At 41.5% G+C, this 17,571-nt stretch overlaps 1 protein-coding gene across 1 annotated transcript in view; it reads left to right on the forward strand.

Moving 5' to 3' along the window:
* Nucleotides 1–1,628: 1,628 nt before the first annotated feature.
* lrrtm4l1 (leucine rich repeat transmembrane neuronal 4 like 1) overlaps nt 1,629–17,571 on the forward strand; it is a 112,595-nt gene continuing 96,652 nt past the window's right edge. Inside the window, exon 1 of the mRNA XM_053411788.1 lies at nt 1,629–1,692. Within this exon, the coding sequence (XP_053267763.1) occupies nt 1,629–1,692 (64 nt within the window). The remainder of the gene's footprint in view (nt 1,693–17,571) is intronic.

The raw sequence follows: 17,571 nt of genomic DNA on the forward strand, positions 1-17,571 counted from the left end.
TTATGCAAAAACAAAAGAAGCTCATCAAGATGTCACAAAATATTAAAACTGATTAAGTTTTTCTAGATGGAATATCTTTGTTTGTCTGGAGGAAGATTCTTAGTTTAATATATATTATCTAGTTTAAAGTAATAATTTGTAATGTCAAACTATAAGTTGTGTGTGAAAACATGTATTTTGATGTCTTTTGTTTGGGAGACAATGTATGTTTGTTAGATGTGTAATGTTTTTGTGTATTTGTTTGTCATATAAAATGAATTCGACTTCTATTCAGTCCCTGAATCAGGGTCTCCATTGTTTCAGATGAAAATGTGACACTGTAAAACTTTTAAAACTTCAATTGATCCATGGTACATTTATATAAACCTGTTTACTTTATATATCCTCTTCAATGCCTCTTTTAAATGATCTGTTTTCCCAACTTTGATTTCAATTTAAAGCCTAATGAAGCAAAGTGTGTTATCTTTTGTCATTATTTAATGAATAAACCATGAAGGCAGCCTTTGTTTCTCCCTCTGCTGTAATTTACTGGTTCTTGACATCACAGTGTTTATCCCTCAGCGGATGAAAGGTGTTCACACATTGATCGCGCTCGCCAACAACAAAGCACGTGAATACTTAAACTGATTGGTATTCCCCTCGGCCCGTTTTGGGTGTTTTGCATGAACAAATACTTTCAGAATCAATTTTTTGTTCTCTGACAACAGTGTTGTTTGGGGAGAAGGTGGATGCTCACTGGAATAGAAATCAATGATCAAAGTTATTCGGGTAAACTACGTGATTTGGTGAAATTAGGTGATTTTACATTAAACCTGGTTTAATAGCTTCTGCAAAGATGCATTGATTTTTACTTTCGTCAGGTTTTTCATTTTTCCAGCATATTAACTCCATTTGTTTGTTTGTTTGTGAGCAAGGCACAACAAACAACAAAGATCCGGCATATTTAGGGAACTGATATCGATGAAGGTGTGAAACCTGGTGCAGCTCTATTCTGAAACAAGGGAACTGTGAGGTACAGGGCTTTACTGCCTCTCTGCTTCACTTCATCTCATTTAGATTGTGATCATGAGCCGGTTTGATTATCACAGTTTACCACAGTTGGTCTAAATAGTTTAACTGTGTCAGCCTGAACGGACTATAAGTGGCAAATTGAGAATATATGTTCCCTTCTTATCTGGAAGAGACGTGCGCAGCTTTAGACACCAAACTCATTTAAATAGCAATAAGGTTTCAGGTGACAAGCATTATTTATATTAACGCTGAGAGTAAATATAATATTCCAACTCTGTGGCTCCACAAACTAAAACAGGCTTTATGAATAAATGAAATATTACCATAATTACCACTTCTAGTAGGAATAATAAGCGTCTTCACTCTACAGTCTGTGTTTCCTGACAAGAAGCCCTTTGTTGTTCCAGAAATCACTGATAAGCTCTCGTGTGTGTCGAGGAATTTAAGAATCCCCCCCCCCATCCAGCAGACAAATGAAAATGAAAAGAACACAGAGTACTTTCTGAATTTGCTTGTAAATAATACTTCAAATGAGCAGAAGGACTCCTAATACTCTGCATCACAGTGACAGAAAGATTGGTTTCACCTCCAGTGTGTTTATGACTGTTGGGCCTATCATGAGTAGTGAGCAAACCAGTCTGCAGGTTCCCTCCAGCTGGTGTGGACCTTCAGAAAAGATAAGTAAGTCTCTCATTGTGTTTTGTTCAAAGATCTATTGTCAGTCCGTCTTTTCTGCAGAGCCACATCTCATCAGGCAGAAACTACACCGTGCTCTTAGACTCTGGCTGTAGATTCTTAGTTCTGGTTTTGTCGAATTAAAGCTGTGATTTCATTGGCTGCTCGGCAGCAGCAGCAGAAGCAGTGGCTGAAAATGACACGGTGAAGTTGGAAACAGCACGAGAACAACAGCCTGTTTGTAGAACAGGCACCAAACTTCTCCAACCAGCACCACGAGCCTCTCAGAGCAAGGAAAAGTTTCCCAGTAAACAAAATCCAATGTCACAAAGCAGCAGGAAAGAAGGTTATTGCCCCTGAAACAAACTTTTCCTATGCCTGGTCTCTTTGCTCTTCAGTAATGGTTGACACATTCTCATCTCCAACAATTCCAACGTCATAAGATTCACGTTCCTTGTGTACATATCCTGTCGTATTGTATTGGGATGAGAGTAAAGAAGGAGAGACGGAGGAAGGAGGACATGCACAAAGTTCACGTGAGGCGAACGCTTGCCGGAGAGATGCTGCTTCGAAATAATGGCGAACGAGGTGAAGGAGCACGTTGGCGGCAAATCTGCAGATGTGTGATTTCTGTGAGATGACAAATATTCCATAATGCCAGATGTAAGTCGGCCTGTATCTACTCTGAAGTCCAGAGCTCCTCTCTCCTCTGACTACAAGGCCTAAGACGCGTTTCTTGTTGGAAATAAATCATCACGTCTGGGTTTAGTATCTTCAAGTCTCAGGTTTTGTTCCCACCATCAGGTGTTGGTGCGATCCCCCTGAGACGTGTCACTCACACGACAGCTCGGCCTGAATCACAGGAGACGGATGCTGCCTGCAGTTCTTTGCCTTATTCGTAGCAGCTGCACAGAATCCCATGTTCACACAATCGCCACGTCACACCTGTTGATCTGTGCCTGTCATCTCGGAGCCTTGAGAAGCCTGCAGACCAGATTGTCCTTGACGAGTAGTGTGTGATTTTTTTTGCCTGTGATATCAGCACCGTGTAATGACAGGGAATTTGTCGGTTGCCTGGCAGAAAGGCACATGTGAGCTAAGTGATTCCAACTGTTGACAGGAAAGGAGGACGGCAGTGCTGTCAGTGTGAGCTGCCAGAGAGAGAAACGTCCTTCAGGAAGCTTCCGTTGTTGCTTTATACTTTATATTGTCTCTTTTACAAAGGAAAACGCATCATAATCTATAACGTTTTTGTATTTCTGAGTCCAAAGCCTTGAGAGAAAAATATGGCCACTGCGTTGTTGTCTGTTGTCCTTCTATTCCAGCTGTCAGTAGAATAAGTTACCCAATGTTGTTATGCTTCTTATGTTTATTCCATCAATCAAACTGATAACAAAGTGAGACGGGTTGACAGTGAATAGAAAAAGCCGTGTATCTAATTTCATTCCTCCATGTCATTTTTTTTTTTAACTGCTTTTCATCGATCCTCCAAGTTGAAAGAAGAACAAATCTGTGGCACTTATATCTTAACAAGGCAACTAAGTGCTTTATAAATTACATGGGAATAAAGAATAACACATATTGACACGTGTCCTTGATTGGTTTAAAGGAGGAGGACGTGATTCTGGAGAATTTTTTTTTTTTTTATTTAACAGCCAAACAAATACACCCCCCTTCATACTGTAAGTGCTTCTTAAAAAACGACTCATGGACGAACGTTGGAAGATGTTGACGCTAACTACTGCGTGGACAGAAAACAAGCACAGCAGAGGGTAAGTTAGCGTACAGAGGACAAACATCTGGGAACTGGGACTGAGTCTCAACGAAAACTTTAAACTACTTTTAGAAAACAAAAAAGTAACTTGGCCTGTGCTTCTGTAACATGATGGTCCCTTACCTAAACAGTGGCTCTAATTTATAATGTGCCGTCCTTTATCCCCTTGTAGACGGATGTCGCGAATTTGCCGCAAACCCCATTCCGGTCTTAATGCCGCCGAGGGGACGATTGTGCCTGATGGTGCAAATGCACTCTGCCGCCATCTAGTGGTCGAAGTGGAAAATACATACTAGCCCCTTGGGACTGTGCAGCAAAGTTATTTTGAGGTATTAAGCTGTATTTTAATTACTGTGATGATGGAACAGCAATGATTGTACAGAAACATATGTTGTTATTCAATTTCAATCAAAAGCAGCATCAAACTACATACCAGAGACTGGAAAATTTGTTAAATTAAGGTTATGCCCCAGTATGCCTAATGTCGCCAATTTGCCTCATACCTAAATTTTATATACCTACTGTAAATGCTATATAGAAATTAACAATCTCCACTTAATTTAGCATGTGTATGACTGACAAAAACACAAATAATTATTTGTTTCTATAATTGGAAATTTATTCAGGCAGTAAGGGGTTAAACATGGTACAATTCATCGTGAATTCTAAAAGAATTATTATTAAAATATTTTATTATCTATTTTTTTAGTTTGAAAGCATTTCCTTGGACGGTTCTGACTTTCAGACAAAATTGCAAAAGATGTGACAGCATTAAACAATAGAAGTGGAGAACTCTCAGTGAACAGATGACTGTAGTAAAAGTTTGAGGATATTAAAGCAAAGTGAATTTTTCCCCTGCACATTATTCTAAAAAGTGAAATGTGCTGGATTAAACCTTTAACGAAGCCTGGCGTCTGTTGTTGTTTACCTTTCCTGATGTGACATCCTGTTTCCAAACAGATCCACCTGAGTTTTCCCAGTTTTCATTACTTGAGTTTAATACTTTCGATCTTCGGAGTTCTGTCGAGTGCTTTCAACACGTCTTTCATTTGAGTTTGAGCATCAATCACAGCCGTTTTGAGCCCAAAGCAAAAGAGACAACAGATGTCTGTCCCTGTTACATTACAAGGACATCAGAGACATCAGAGACAGCCTGTCTTACATCTGCTATTACACCAGTCCCCACTACTTTATCACAAGCGTGACAACAAAGAGGGAACTCTGAATGGAGACTGCCGCGACTATACTGCCTGTAACAGGTTGTTTAATCTCCACCAGTCAAAGTTGTCCATGGTTGTCCTTATCTGCTCTGGCTGGCACTGCTCTGCTGAAACAGGAACAAAAGCCATTTGGCACCACCGACAGATAATTCATACGGTGCAGCGCCACAGAATTAAACTAGGGACCACTAATGAAATTGAGCACAAGGCTTCAAAAATGTCCTTGAAGCAATCACAGTCCCAATTATGACGTAATTGAGAAGGACCCGAGCCCATGGGTGCATACATTCTTTTAACAGAGCCCCCCAAACCCATCCTTGATACTTTCCATACACTAAACTTTAATGTTGTTATGGATATTAAACACCAAATGGCGAAGACAATAAATCTTGCATAAGACTGAGAGCACTGAGCCCGGTGGTTCAACCGATAAAGGACCAGGCGAATTGTCAACTGGGACCAGAACAGACTCAGGAACAGTCTGGTTGGACCCCAGACACAGGAACAGACGACACAACGCCTGGGACCCCTGACTCAGGAAAAGACAAGACCTCAACAGAGACACAGGGCCTAGGATCAGACGGCCATTGGCTGGGATCATTGTCTCAGGAAGAGACAAGACGTCATCTGGGACTCACGACTCGGCAATTGACTGAGGAACATATTAATCTTCAGCTGTGACACCCGGCGCTGGAGCAGATGGGAACCCTGACACAGCAGAGGCTGACAGAGAAGTAATGAGGACGGCCAACTTTGGGTTCAGCTCGGGGCCCCACAGGGCGTCAGTCGTCCTGCAGGGCATTGACATATTTTGCATCAAAACTAATCACATCGATAGCTTTGCAAATTTACAAATACATAATAAATTACCTTAATTATCATCCAGTGATTATAATATCTTGTTTTTAAATAAGCTCTACTGGCGACACTAGAGAAACAGCAACTTGGCCGTGGCACTGGACGAGTAAATTTGTAATAAGTGGGGATAAGGGCGCTAAGTCTACAGTAACTGGCCCAGTGTGTGATGAGGATTTCGAGATCACATTCACATTAGCATAAACAGAAACCAACAATTGTCAACTCAGCACTTATTACAGCTCAGAAATCCAGGTTGGCGTCTTGTTGTTCATTGAGATGAAGAAAATGAAGTGATGGAAACATGTGGCCTGAATAAAATCCTTTTAATTTCCCTCTTTATTCTGAACATTAGATTCACACATAACTACCGCAGCTATTAAACCTACAGATATGAAGTATGTAATCTCTCAGCTGTTGGTGAATAGAAGACATTTCTATGCACTGCATGACGGCTTGTCAAAATAAAACAGAGGCCGAGATGAATTGAGAGCTTTACATGTGTAGCATCTGGAAACCGCAGTCCTGACATGTGGAGTGCGTGCATTTCAGGATGTTCTGTTTTACATTACATAAAGATATTTATATAGAAAGACTCAGAGGGGGGGGGGGGTTCTTTTATCCCTCGTTATGACAACCTATTCAATATCTTTGCAGCTCAGCCTAATGAGAAGTCTCCTTGTGAAACAGGGTTGTGCTTTGTGTAAGATGATGTTCTGAGAAAAAGATTCTGTTATAACAAGAAGACCTTCTCATTGGTGAGCAGGGGATCGTGTGAATCTGTATCTATACATGTCAGCATAGCCATCATGGTGTGTATCTCTGTGTGTGTGTTTGTTTGTTTGTGTTTGTGCATTTTCTCAAAACATGTTCAGAAACACCACATTTTCCAAGATCTCGGGAGGCTGTGGCATAGGAGGTAGAGTGGGTCGGCCACTAACCAGAAGGTTGCTGGTTTGATCTCCAGCTTTTCCAGATAGCGAGACACCAAACTCCACATTTCCTCCAGCAATGTGTTAAAAGGTGTGTTGCGGATAAAGTGCTGTGTATAGAGGCGCTTGCTTTTCATTGGCTTGTGTAATCATAAATAAATCCTGTAAACAGATCTTCTATCCCTCTGAACTAAAGCACCGGCTGAGAGCTTCCACAACTCCATTAAAAGTTTCCTACTCGGCTGTTTGCCTTGAAGTGCAGGCAAGACTTTTTATTCGAGCTTTTCTGTTTTAAATTACAAATCAAATTAAAGTCCAGTTTTTGCGCGTCAATCAAATTATATCTCTATTTATTTCAAACAGCCTCAGATCAGAGGAGCCGTTAGCTTCGCGGCTACATCTCTTCCTGAGTCACGATAAAAACAAATGGAGTTTAAATCTTTGATATGAGCCAGTTCGGGACTTTGATGTTACTAGACGCCAATTTGTCAAATAAAAGACTGAAATACTAAATAATTATTTTGTAGACCCAAGGAGAAATGCTGGGGGGTTGTTATTTCATTCTTTTGTTCAGCAACCAAGAAAAAAATGGGTTCTGTTACAAACATAAAGACTGGGATGAAAACTTGGAACCCTGTGGGCCTTGGTGTGTTGGGAAATGATGATTGCTAATGTTATTCTACCGTGTTCTACATGGTTAATCAGCAGGAACGTGGTGGACACACTGTTGGGAGTGAGGGAGGGAGTAAGGACCCTCCCAGTGAGAGGACAGGGATTTATCTGACCTTCTCTTCGACAGTGGCTGGCCCAACTAATTCACTTCACACAGATCTGGGATAAAACCTCTGTCAACAAGAACACAGGCTTCCACAGGGCAAGAAATCAAGTGATTTGGAGCCTGAGGACAACACTCACTGTGTGTGTGAGGCTACCAGAGGCCTGACTGGACTGGTGATGCTTTCTCCTCTCTGTCCGCTGACGAAAAGAAACATCCAGCCCGTTGTGAGACAGGGTTCAAGAGGAGTTTGATTGCTGCTTTCAGCTCCACTCAGGAGAAAATGAATGAATCAGGAGTCCTCTTCAAGCTGGAGCCACTGCGAATGTGCTTATTCCTCCACAGATGGAACTTTTAGTTATAATTCAACAGCGACAGCATTCTCAAGAGTGAAGATCTGATCTTCACTTGTTGTCCTCATGGCATCTGTTTGTTTGCCCGTCACAGCCATCTTTTTTTCCTCGGGCAATTTTAATCAAATTAAATCAAACTTGGCACGATAACTGAGGCGGGGTCAGGACCCGGGCTATTGATTCTTCTTTTTCCCAATCCTTCAAACATCCAGGTCATAGCATGAAAATTATCTGTTTAGCCCAATTCAAACTATCAAATGAATAGAGCCTGTTCGATTTTTGACTTGAGGGACTGAGATGCACCTATTCTTAAGCTCAGTTGAAACTCAACAATATATGTTAACTCTTCGTTGACATATATCGGCTATAACTATTAGATCACCATTCATTTTAGTAATTATCTTGAAGCCTGGGTTGGGAATTCAATCAACACCAGTTGAGCTGCTTCCCCTCGGCTGAGTACAAAGGGATTAGAGGAAATCTCTAATTACACATGTTCTTCTTCAGCATGTATGTTATACTCGGCTGGTTTTACAATCTGTATCAGTACTTTACTGGCTGGCAACTATCTTATAATTGACAAGTAAAGATAATTTAATTATTTTGTCAGTCCATAAAACCTTTGATACATTATATGTGATTGAAGCACATATTGAATATTTAGGAATATCTTACCTGAGTCTGTTTCTTAATCATCCCTCGAAACATACGTCTACCAAAAGGCTTTTACTTCAGAGTTTTTTCATAATCTTTTTTCTTTTTATTTTGCCATTATTATTAAATGTATTATTCCATTTTGGGTCCTTGAGTTTAGATTTTGTATTTCACTATTTGTTGTCTTTGATTTCAAATGCTATTGTGTTATTTTGGTAGATTTCTTCGATGTTTCTATTTGATCTCTTTGAGAAGCACTTTAACAGCTGTTATGAAAGACGTTTTATCAATAGGGTTATTATTACCATCAGTGAAACATCTTTCTTAAGGAAAACTTGAGTAATTTCACAGAGAAAGGTCAATTCACTTATCAATAATACAATAAAATATTAAGTTGTTATTGTATAAAATAGCAATCATCATTTCCCAACACTTAAAATGCCTAATTCTGGTGAGTCTGATGATTGAATCAAAATGTCAATAATAAGAAGAAAATACAGAATATGTAGATAATATTTCACTACAGAAACATATGTTAACGTGCTTTGAGTGTTTTGCTGTAAACAAGTTACAGACAAAGATTCTTTCAGGTAGAAAAACAGTTAAATGACACATTTTTTCACTGAACAGTTTGGATTTTGACCAATATACTATTTTGTATGATTGTGGGTAATTATGTATAATTACGATTATTCAGAACTTGTGTAGACACAAAGTATTCCAACAAGTTAAATTGATAATACAACCCAATCAAAAGAAGTATTGCACGTAATTAGAGGATGAGTCAATGACAGGTTGTTCTTCTTTGTCTGCCTCTGTTTTCCTTTCTCTGTGGAGGACGCAGACCCACACACACACAAACACACACACACACACACACGGACACACACACACACTCCCTCGCCGGTTCCCTCTACCACCCTGGAGAGTTCACTGCTCCTGCTGTTTTAACCTTGGACCTGGGTTGTCCATGCTGCGTACGATGAGTGTCACTCAGCGAGCTGTTTGTTTGCCACTCATCGCTCACTGCCCTGCTCACTGCCCTGCTCGGCTCCCTGCAGGCCTCAGACCTCTGGAGTGATTTCACATCACAAGCCCCCGTCTGCGGAGCCGTCGTCCCCTCGTAGCAGCTAGAGATTTTCTCCAGACAAGGCATCTTATGCTCCTATCAGTAAGATAATGCCTTACTCATCCCCTCCCAGCCCCTGCCTCTCGTCTTCTGCCTCTCTTTTCCCTCCTCTCCACATGCTCTGCATGCAGCGTGACTCACCGTGCAAGGTGTTATCAGTGATAATACTGCAGCAAATATAGCCACATATTACTCTTCCAGCAGGAGATCTATTTACAGTTCACAAGCAGCTCGTAATTAGAAATCTGTCTGTTTGTGTGGACTTGTGAGCTGCACACACTCCCCCTCCTCTAGGATCTATACAGTTGCACCAAGTCTAAAGGAGTCATGACGTAAAATACAACACGTGATGTGACACAGAGGGAAACCATGACGAGTCAAATCTCTGTTGTCATCACATCGACCAAAAATCGTCATGTCCGACCCCTTCTCTGCCTCTGATTGGCTCATGTTTTCATTATGTTAATAGGCTCATTTATGCCTCTACATATGACAAGAGACACATCCATGCGTCCTCTACGTTTGCATTGTGTCCATAACAGTGGCCAAACAGTAAAAGATTAGCCAAGGATTTGGTTCAGGGTCCTGAAGCAATGTAGTAAACTAAAGCTCACCATTGGTCTGCTGCAAGCCAACACAAGGCTAATTAAAAAACTATGTAGTGATAAAACCTACAGTGGAAAACAAGTACAGCCCCTGAATTCTCTGAGAAATAGAGGTTAGTTACAGAGACAGATACAGAAAAAAAGAAATATTTGTTCTTTGTTCAATTAAAGTGGAAAAACCGGAGAACATCTGAGAGCTTGAAAACAGCTCGGTGCCCGTGTGTTTGAGTCCGGAGCTGAGTCACAGCCTCGTGTTCCTCAAGTACACGTCATCGCAAACATGTGCTCCAACATTTTCAGATCAAGGCTTCTCGAGATGTATTATGGCTTTTAGATTGGAATGTGAGGAATTTAAAAACCTCCGATCAACAGATTAAATGTAATTTTTGCTTCAAATCTTTTGCTCTGGCCTCTGCTCTGGTACAAATGTTTTACTGATGGCAGTCAACGGGATTGGGATGGTTATGATTTAGATTAGCTTTAAGGTTTGTGTTGTATTGTTGTGTGTGGCAGGTGAACTGAGTTTCTTTCAATGTCGTGTGAACCAAAGAAACACAAAGTAAACTTCAGCAGCGTTCAGGTCCTAATAACTGGTAATTAGTGTTGGTGTTTGTGTGTAAAAACTCAGAGGAGATGAGAGATTCACGATTCATTAAAATACACACGGTGCAACCAAGGAGATTTTCTAGTCGCACTTCACAGATTTTGCAGAAATGCTGCAGGTGCAGTGGTTTTCACTTTAATACCCAGGCCTCCTCTTCTTCTCTGAGAGGAAACTACAACTTTAAGCACTCATATTCCGCATAATGGCTTTTCCCCTGTGTTCCAGGCCGCTGCATAACTCACTGCTGGTCTCCTCCCAAAGATTTTGAAGTCCACACTGACATTTAAACGCCTCTAACAGCTTCTCAAAAAAGCTGGATTTCCGTCTGTGCGTGACTCACACATCATTAGTCATGTGTGGAGGAACTCAAACACTGTACACTGAGGAAGAGAAGCGTCAAAGAAGCATCTTTAACCTTGGAAGGGGAACGACCTTGATATGAAGTAACATTTAAGACGATTATCAGATCTATTCCACGTTTCACGCATGTCTCTGCATAAACAGGGAAAGTGCACAAAAAGGCTTTTAAATGGCGGCTGACATGAGAGTGTCTTTGTTATTCAAGGAGGAGAAAACCCGATCTATACTCACGGCTGCTCGCGCTGATCTCACGTGCACAGGTTACTGCTAGTTCTGCTCTTCCACTATTGGATTACTAAGCTTTCACTTGGTGTCGCTTCATGTGGATCGTCATTGTGAATCTAATCAGGTCTCTGCTTTAATGACTTTCAGGACAAACCAAGGTTATAGAAATACACTCCAGGTGTATGGATGTAACACAAATTGTGTAGTTATTTCATCTATTACACACCTATCAACACATAGGGAATACCACAGACACCATAGACTATACGTATATCCATGAAAAGATGGACGATGTGACAGCTCCCTAAAAGTGAGGCCAAAGCGACTTGATTGCCCCCTGGTGGCTGGCTGCAGTATAGTTAATAAGCCCTTTCTCATCCATGTTAACAGATGGGACAAAGGTGTTTTTTCCTTATTTAGCTATAGCTCGTATCACACCGATTTATTTAAGTTTTTTGTTAATCAAACGGGGTGAAACGTCATGATTGACAGCTGAGACTATAGGTCAAATCTGAGTAACGACAGAATCTTGACAGTTTGATACCAGCGAAGATGAAAGCGCCAGTTACCGGATTACTGTGTCCTCATTTGTGGACAATGGGAAAAAAAGTAAAGACCCATCATCCATCTTTATTTACCGTCAATGATTCAGACCACAGCGTTTAATCTAATTCCTAATATTTCATGTTACAATATGGATAGATTGTCATTACCGGCAGCTGAGTCATGTTTCAAGTAATTGTGCGTCACTCTGTGGATTTAACTCGGTGACGTCTTGAGTTTTTTATCAGCTTCTCCTTTCACCCACAGTGAAAACAAAGAGGGCTGATTACTTTAAAGAGACGGAGGTGTCAGGAGACTTGTTGTCGCTGTCGGGAAAAGTGTTTCCAGAGACAGACTGGGGGCTGTTGACTGAGATCAGCACTTTTAAACCCATCAAATCTTAATTAAAATCTAAATTAAAATGACAAATTCTATCAGTTCATCACTTATACTAAGAATAATTATAGTCTCAAGTTTTTTGAGTGTGTTCTCTTTTTTAAGGAGCCACAGACGACAGTTATTAACTCATTTATTCCTTTAAAGACTATATTTTCCACATCAGGCAAAAAAAATTAAAAACTGATCAACATTTCTATTTCTGCAGACGAGGGTGAGATGATGCACTAAGAGCAAGATGTATAATTTACTGCATTAAGTTCCTGAGGATAACAAAGAACACAGGGAGTGAGTCAGTTTGTTTCCTGAAGCTGTGACAATGAGCAGATAAATGAGAATATTGTTTTATTATAAAGGAGCAAAATTACACACTTGATACCTGTAGATTCATGGAAAGTGGAAATCAGAGCGAGGAATGCTGAAGGTTTTCTCTCACTTTGCAAATTGACCAGCCATCCGTCCATTTAATGTACATTTCCATCAAGTGTCTAGCTATGAAATGTTAAGGGTGAGATACAGCGAAACACAAAGTCCTCGTCCCGCCCACGTCAAGCAGACCAAAAATATACCGAGTTGATTCCCTGATGAGCAGAGCGAGGCGATGTCATGCTGTGGTGCTTTCATACGGACCCTTCCCTTTTTGCAAATAGCATATTAATAAACAAATCCTCTGTGAGCCTCTGCAGGAAGCTTCTTGTTTCCCGATGCAAAACAACAATAATTGACCTCGCGCATGTTTATCGTTTTCTTTCAATTCAAACATCGAAGAGGTCACGAGGGTCGGCGCAGGGTTACCTGGAGATTTATTCGTGCTTAGTCAAGTATCACTCTCGAATGATAGAATCTGTACGGCAAACAAATGGAGGAGATTCAAGCTTTACAAATAAATTTCTACGCCCACATGAGAAGAAATGTTTATTTCTAGAAATACAAGAGTTCATGTTGGAGTGTTCCTCTATAAAATTCACTTTTTCCTGTGAGTCCATCTCAGGGTGTCTTTAAGGTCTCGTCCAAAAGCTGTCATCTGCTCGACCTGCGACTCCGAAACATTATGTCCGTGTTAGGTGACTCTGTGTGTGTGTGTGTGTGTGTGTGTGTGTGTGTGTGTGTGTGTGTGTGTGTGAGGCTGACAATCTGACAGCTCAAACAGTCAAGGGGGGGGGGGGAGTCCCTCACCTCGGACGAGATAAGAGGATGGATAGGAGCCGCACACAGCGGCAGCACTTGCTCTGGCTCAACCTCCCCCCCTCCCTCTGTGATGTCTGCTGTTAAATGACCAGTTCACCGGAGTTCTGTCCGTCGCCCCCCCCATCAGCCTCCGGCCTGACGGCGTGACAGCTCTGCATCAAACGGCTTTAATCACGGCACTTATCGCAGGCAGGTGGGGGAATATTTCCCTCGTTGTGGCTGCAGCCGCGTCGTTAAGCAATAAACCTGTCAGCAGGGGGCGTCATTCCAGGGCCCAGGGTTTGGTCGGATGAATCTGCACAACGCTGCATGTGTGGTTGGATAATGGGGCTGATGTCTTATGTCTGCACAGCAGCAGCAGCATTTGCCGGAGGCGTCATGTTTTCAGCTTGTGTGAACACAAGGTCTCAAAAAACGCCATTTAGAGGTTTGATTCACACTTAAGGATCCACTGATTGGTTTTAGTGGTGAAAGACAAGTCAGGTGACTTCATGATACTGTGAACGTGATAAACAAGGAGCCTGCATCGGAAACTTCATTACATCCGCAACAAACATTCACTTGGACTCGAGTTTGACCTGGTTTGAAATTGGAGGTCAAAGGTCAACATTGCCGGGATCTCAGGAAACCCTTTTTCTTCCACTTGACTGTATTATCTTCAGAGAACCTTGAGAGCACGTTTGTAAATCTGGTCCAAACGTTCACCAGGAAACTCCCTGTTTAACTAATTAGGTCAAAGGTCACGGTGGCCCTCACATTTCCCTGAAAAATATGTATGAAGGCCGAAGCTGAAAATATCCACAAGCTTTAAATCTAGTTTTTCTTACTTCTCTTTGATACAAGTGAAAATAAAAAATGTGGATTCCTCTTCTTAAAACACAAAGACTCACTAAATGGTAAATGAGGGAAACCGGAGCCTTCGGGGAGATGCATTTCGTGAAAGCAGACAGCAACATGCGAGTGTTTTGATTTCTCCTCCGCTCCCACGAGGGGACCTGCATTTACACAGTAATTAGTTGAGTAGAATACACCCTCTAATTTACCCCGAGCCCATCCTGCTCTCCTCTGCAGCAAAGTTTACATTTGGTAATGAATTTAGAGCCTTGCACTATTAAAATGGGGGTTTTGCTGACGTCTCCATAAGCTTAAGATAAGCTGGGCCTAAATCAGGAAAAATGCCGACCCAGCACATTGCAGTCCAAGGAAATCTGAGCGAGAAGAGCTTTCAGCAGAAGATAACAGCAGGTGTATTTCCCTGTGCATTACCCATAAAACATCAGGGTTTGTCTTAATTTGAAAAGGCTTATAGAGGCAGGCCTATGAAAGCAGAATGCAAAATATCACAAATGATAAATATTGTTTATTAGCAATATTGAATTGATGAGGAGTTTTTTTCCCAGTTCAACCTCCAGTAGTACAGCCACACACAGTGCACTCTGGTGTTACATAACCAGAGTCTATTTCTGCCACTTTCTTGTAAATACCCTGGAGATGGAAGCTCCAAAAAATAATAAAGGATAAATGATATTTTGGCCTTTTTTGTGCAAAGGCAGTGATTTTGGGATCTCCAGGTTTGCTCCCTGATCTTTCTTCCACACAAACACACACACACGCACGCACACACACACACACACACACACACACACACACACACACACACACACACTGCATTACCCTGGATCCTGTATATCAACTCGACATTGTTTTTGCTCCGTCTGCAGCCGAGATGTGAACTTTGACATTACCAGCTGACTTCTGAGGTCCAACAAGCAGCTGTAACAGTGTGTCTGCATCATAACAAACCAGGTCTGCACAGTGTGCATGGGAATCAGCTGCACTACAGGGGGTCAATAATGTTAATTATGTTCGGAACAAGCAGCAATAAGAGCGTTATCTCAAGACTTCATCTGCCTCGGGGGCTAGAACAAGTGGTGTGGAGGAGTTGACAGGTTGGATCAACACAACAATCAATCTGTCTGGAGATCCGTGTGTAAGTGCCCTTGAGCAAGACACTCAGCCCCCATTTGATAATAAGGGTTCTCTGCCTACAAGTGTGCACAACTCGCAGGGAAATGTAATTTATGGTCAGCTGGTACAAAACAAACCCGTCTTCTTGTCAATCAAGCTGCAACCTTCAAATGTCCCTTCCACAAAGATGAGACAAAAGATAATTCTTCTCCCAAATGCTGCTGCAGCTGTTTCACCTAATCTGAAATTAGTTTAAAACGTTTAGTCCTTTAAAGATTTTAAATCAAAAACCGCTGAATTCCAGGTTCCCTTTAGTTTCTGTCATTTTATCTCTGGTTGATCTGTGGTAATTAAGTGGAGCCTTTGTGTGTCCGCAGCAAAATCATGTGTAGCATATTTTCATATGCATTTAAGTGCACAACTGTCTAAAAAGATGAACATGTACACAACCTTTGTTTTGTCAAAATAAAGAAAACACTCTACAACTCAAACAGTTTAGTTTAAAGTCAGTATAATCAAAACTGTAATACCAACATTTGACCACATGAGTATTTAAACATAATGTACAGTAAAAGGTATTATCTGCTTCTGTAAGGAGATTTTGAAACTTGTATTTAGATTTTTTTGGTGCGAGTTATGCTTCCTCTTAGATTGTACTTCCTGTTTTACTTTGAAGCTGCTCACCTGTCCCACGTGTCCTTTATTTGCGTGCTCTGGTTTCCTGTTGCAGGTTAAAGTGTCCAATAAGTGTTTCACCTCTTCCTTCCCCCTCACTCTTGTGTGTTTGTGCTTCTTCTGTCAGGTTGTCTCTTCACTGTCGACTCTGTTTACTCCAGTTTCCCTTCCTGTCGTGTTCCTGAGATTTGACTGCGTCGTCCTGTCTGGATTTTGAGTGTCTGATACCTGAGTGTGGTTCCCTGCAAACAGTGACTGGGAGCCTGTCTCAGCATTGTGCTCTGCTCTCTCTGCCTCGCTCACTGTCTGTCAAGCTGGTCCAGTGTCTCGTCAACCTCACAAAATGGTGTCTGCTGATTTCTCTCCCTGCACTCGAGCGCCTTTTTATTGAAAAGGTTTGATAACTGCCGAGCTCGGAAGCAGCTCCGGAGCCACATCTTTCCCTCAGGGGTTCAAACTGAGCTAAAACACAATTGAACACTGGATTTAACACGTTATATGAGGTGTAAGAAAAACACCTGTCAAATCTGGTATTTGCTTTAGGTCTACAATATCTATTTGTAATGCAAATGGATTCAGCGCTGCTCTACAGAATGTCACCAGGTAAAAGTATTTAATCTATTTACTGTATCACCAGGCAGCAGCAGCAGCAGCAGCAGCAGCTTCCCTGTCCTCCAGCCCCACTGAGCTCCCACCAGCTGCTGCAGCACTGACCCATCTGTGGAGGGCCCGGCGATAAAAGGATTTCCAGAGCTCAACACAGGATCACATCATCCTGAGACAACTCCGATAAGGTCGGTGCTCGAGTGCGGTGCCGTCACTGCGACACGGTGAGGACCACAGTGGAGAACACCAGGTGGACACGGACAGGGAAGACGTGTCCCTGCTAATTCAGGAGAGTCTGGGGACACTACTGTTTAAACATGCTGACTTGTGTCTTTACTTATACTACAGTCGTCTGTAAATGCAATAAATACTTGAAACTATACTCAAAAACTGAGTATTTGAGTTTACTGGGCAAAATTATACTAAATTAACAATTGCAGAGCAGATGTAAATATTGATGTTTGCTTCATTTTAAATGAAGATGAGTAGAATTTGATGTGTTGTGCTTCTTTTGAGGTGGACTTCATGTTAAACTATTACTTAATTTAATTTATGTATATTATTATATCTATCATGATCTATCACATGACTTGTTCCAGGTGGATTGTGGGTATATCAGCTGGCGTCTCTGTTGGTTATTAGACGTCTGAGGATGAGCGCAAAATATCCTTTAAGAAGGAGCTTTAGCCAATCACATGAAAAATACTAATTCATTATTTGAAATAATTAAAAAGTTAAGAAGCAAATTCTCCAGCTGGAAATGTTTGATATTTTAATATGTGAGTTGGACATAAAGTGAATCAAACTGTTTATTTGACCACAGTGTTTTCAGCCTCACGTCTAATTGGTCAGACGGACTCTGGCGACTGGTCCCAGCTCCGTTGGCCAACATGTTCCAGTGTGTGAGCCAGCAGTGCTACAGTGTGTGAGCTGCAGATTTGTGAGCGGGAGAGGAAGTCGCTGATGCCTGCTGAAAATCCTCCCTGGATTTGTTGCTTGGCTCTGGTGCCGTGTTTAGTCACT

Source organism: Pleuronectes platessa, chromosome 19 (genome assembly GCF_947347685.1).
Source record: "Pleuronectes platessa chromosome 19, fPlePla1.1, whole genome shotgun sequence".
Lineage (NCBI taxonomy): Eukaryota > Metazoa > Chordata > Actinopteri > Pleuronectiformes > Pleuronectidae > Pleuronectes > Pleuronectes platessa.